Source organism: Rhea americana, unplaced genomic scaffold, assembly GCF_003343005.1.
Source record: "Rhea americana isolate MKP2758 unplaced genomic scaffold, rheAme1 scaffold_204, whole genome shotgun sequence".
Lineage (NCBI taxonomy): Eukaryota > Metazoa > Chordata > Aves > Rheiformes > Rheidae > Rhea > Rhea americana.
In genome coordinates, this window is record NW_028186195.1 from 1,509,846 (window position 1) to 1,511,914 (window position 2,069).

General features: G+C 50.8%; 1 protein-coding gene across 1 annotated transcript; it reads right to left on the reverse strand.

Moving 5' to 3' along the window:
• Positions 1–521: 521 nt before the first annotated feature.
• PBDC1 (polysaccharide biosynthesis domain containing 1) lies at positions 522–2,063 on the reverse strand. Its single transcript, XM_085304203.1, has 5 exons — positions 2,036–2,063; positions 1,860–1,919; positions 1,526–1,666; positions 1,308–1,419; positions 522–854 (listed from the first exon to the last, which is right to left on the reverse strand). Exons 2-5 carry the CDS (start codon positions 1,905–1,907, stop codon positions 733–735), a joined length of 423 nt encoding a protein of 140 aa, XP_085160329.1. The 5' UTR covers positions 1,908–1,919; positions 2,036–2,063; the 3' UTR covers positions 522–732.
• Between the last annotated feature and the right edge of the window lie 6 nt (positions 2,064–2,069).

Here is a 2,069-nt window from a genome sequence, read left to right on the forward strand (position 1 = left end):
TTTTTTTTTTTTTTTGTTCTTCCCTCTGGCGATTGTGTGTTGGGTCCTTTTTCGCGTGAGCAGATTGCTGGTTGACTTGTAAGGGTGTTTGCTGCATACAGTGTAAGCATTGTGACTGCAAATAAACTTCAATGGTTTCTACTGAGCTGTGTCTATCTGGGCCTTGCCTGTGCTTGGGAGACAGACCCTCTGCCAGTTTCTGCTGTGGGCTCTTCTCTGCACAGACCTGATGGAGAAGCTGGCCAGTGCTTGGTGGGCTTTGTTTTACAAATGAGGTGACAGGTCAAAAAGCATATTTGATCTGCCCTTGGGCAGGCTAGATCGTAGAGTCACGGACTAATATTCTAGCAGCAGAGTTGAACCCTGCTACTTAGTGCTAGTGTCGCAGTGATCCCTCGCCTGAAATCTAACTAAAATCAAAGCAGATTCAGTAGTTTCTTAACTTTTAGGTTTGTTCTGGGGGAATCTGATAACCCATTTATACAGTCTGGCAGCAGGTCCATCAACTCTTGCAGCACACAGAAGTTTCTTAAATGTTTATTTACAGTCTGCAAATGGAATCTGAACTCAAAGGCTATTTCTGTAGGAAAGGCAGCGAAAGCCCAGTTCAGTCGGGAGAGCATCTACCCTCGCTTGGGTCTGTACATGCCTCCTTTATGAAGGAACAGGTGCTCCCRTGTCAGTTTTCTGTCCCACATCCGTTAAGCACTGGAGGTGAGCTCCATCCCATCCTCATGCAGATGCCTCTTCCATTGCTCCAGCAGACGCTGKTTTTTTGGCATTGTTGTAGACAACATTGTTAAAACCCTCTCTGTTGCGAGCTATTTCAATGGCAAAAAACTGGATTCTTGTGGCTAAAAGAGGGAAAATAAAGGTTTAGAGATGGTCTGTGGGTAAGTTGGGTTCAGACTTCCTACAATCTTATGCAGCCTCAGTCCCAACGAATGCTTCCCATCTCCACAGAATAGCAGGGCCTCCTTTTTTAGAACAAAAGGAACTTGCTTCAYGCTTCACCTTGACCCTTGCTAGCAACATGCACAGCAGCTTGGGCAGGCTGAATTGCAGAGAGGTAGCAGGAGGACAGAAAATGGTAACCATCCTAAGTCATCTCTATTCCAGGCAGAGCATGGACACTAAGTGCAGATTTCTGGGAACAAGGAGGAGAGAAAGGCACAATGCTCTCTGCACCCACAGCAGAGAAGAGCCAGGTCAGTCCTGGAACCTGATACCTACATCTAGCCTCCTAGAACCAGCAGAGCTGGTGTGACAGGTGACCTAACACCTCCTCTAGCCCTGGGCCCGCTCACCAAATATCGTATTCTCTTCTGTGTAGTCTCTGCTGCAGTCCAGGCGGAGCAGGGTACCGTAGTTGAAGTCCTCAACAACCCCTTCAAACTGCATGCAGAACGGTCGCCATTTCTAGAGAGAGCAATGTTCGTGTCTGCCTCGTTTCTAGAGCCACTAGAAGGCAAAGGCTGAGGGAGAGAAGGGATTCACCCCTCCCTGCTACCCTCTCAGCACTCACCTCTTTGGCTGGCTCTGATTTGAGCTCTTCTGGGTCAAGTACATCAATTTTAAGATCGCTAAAAGCTTTTCTGAATTCGCCGTAAATCTGGTCATCAACTTTGGTGAGGTTCAGGAACTTGGGATCAACGGAGGAAATAAGCTACCAGGGAAGATACAAGAAGCAGTAGAGCTCACGCCCTCTCCCTTTGGCCTGTGGCTCCTCTCCAGCTCTTTCAGGCCTGGGTCTCGWGTTGCGCGATGGGCAGTGGTCTTACAGAAACAGAAAGCACGCGCGATCCCACCTAAACCCCGCCGCCACGGGTACGACTTGACCGCTAGCCCCGTGCACTTACGTTGAAGTAGACCTCGGCGTGCTGGTACGCCTTCACGGCCCACATCATTTCAACGCTGGGCTGCGGGCAGACAGGCGCAAAGGCGGTTAAACGCTGCCGCCCGCAAGGCAGCCCCCCGCGCAGCACCCGTCCTGAGCTCCCGCTGCTCTACCCGCCCGCGCCCCGCCGGTACTCACGTCGTTGCCGTAGGCGTCGGCCGGCAGCGACAAG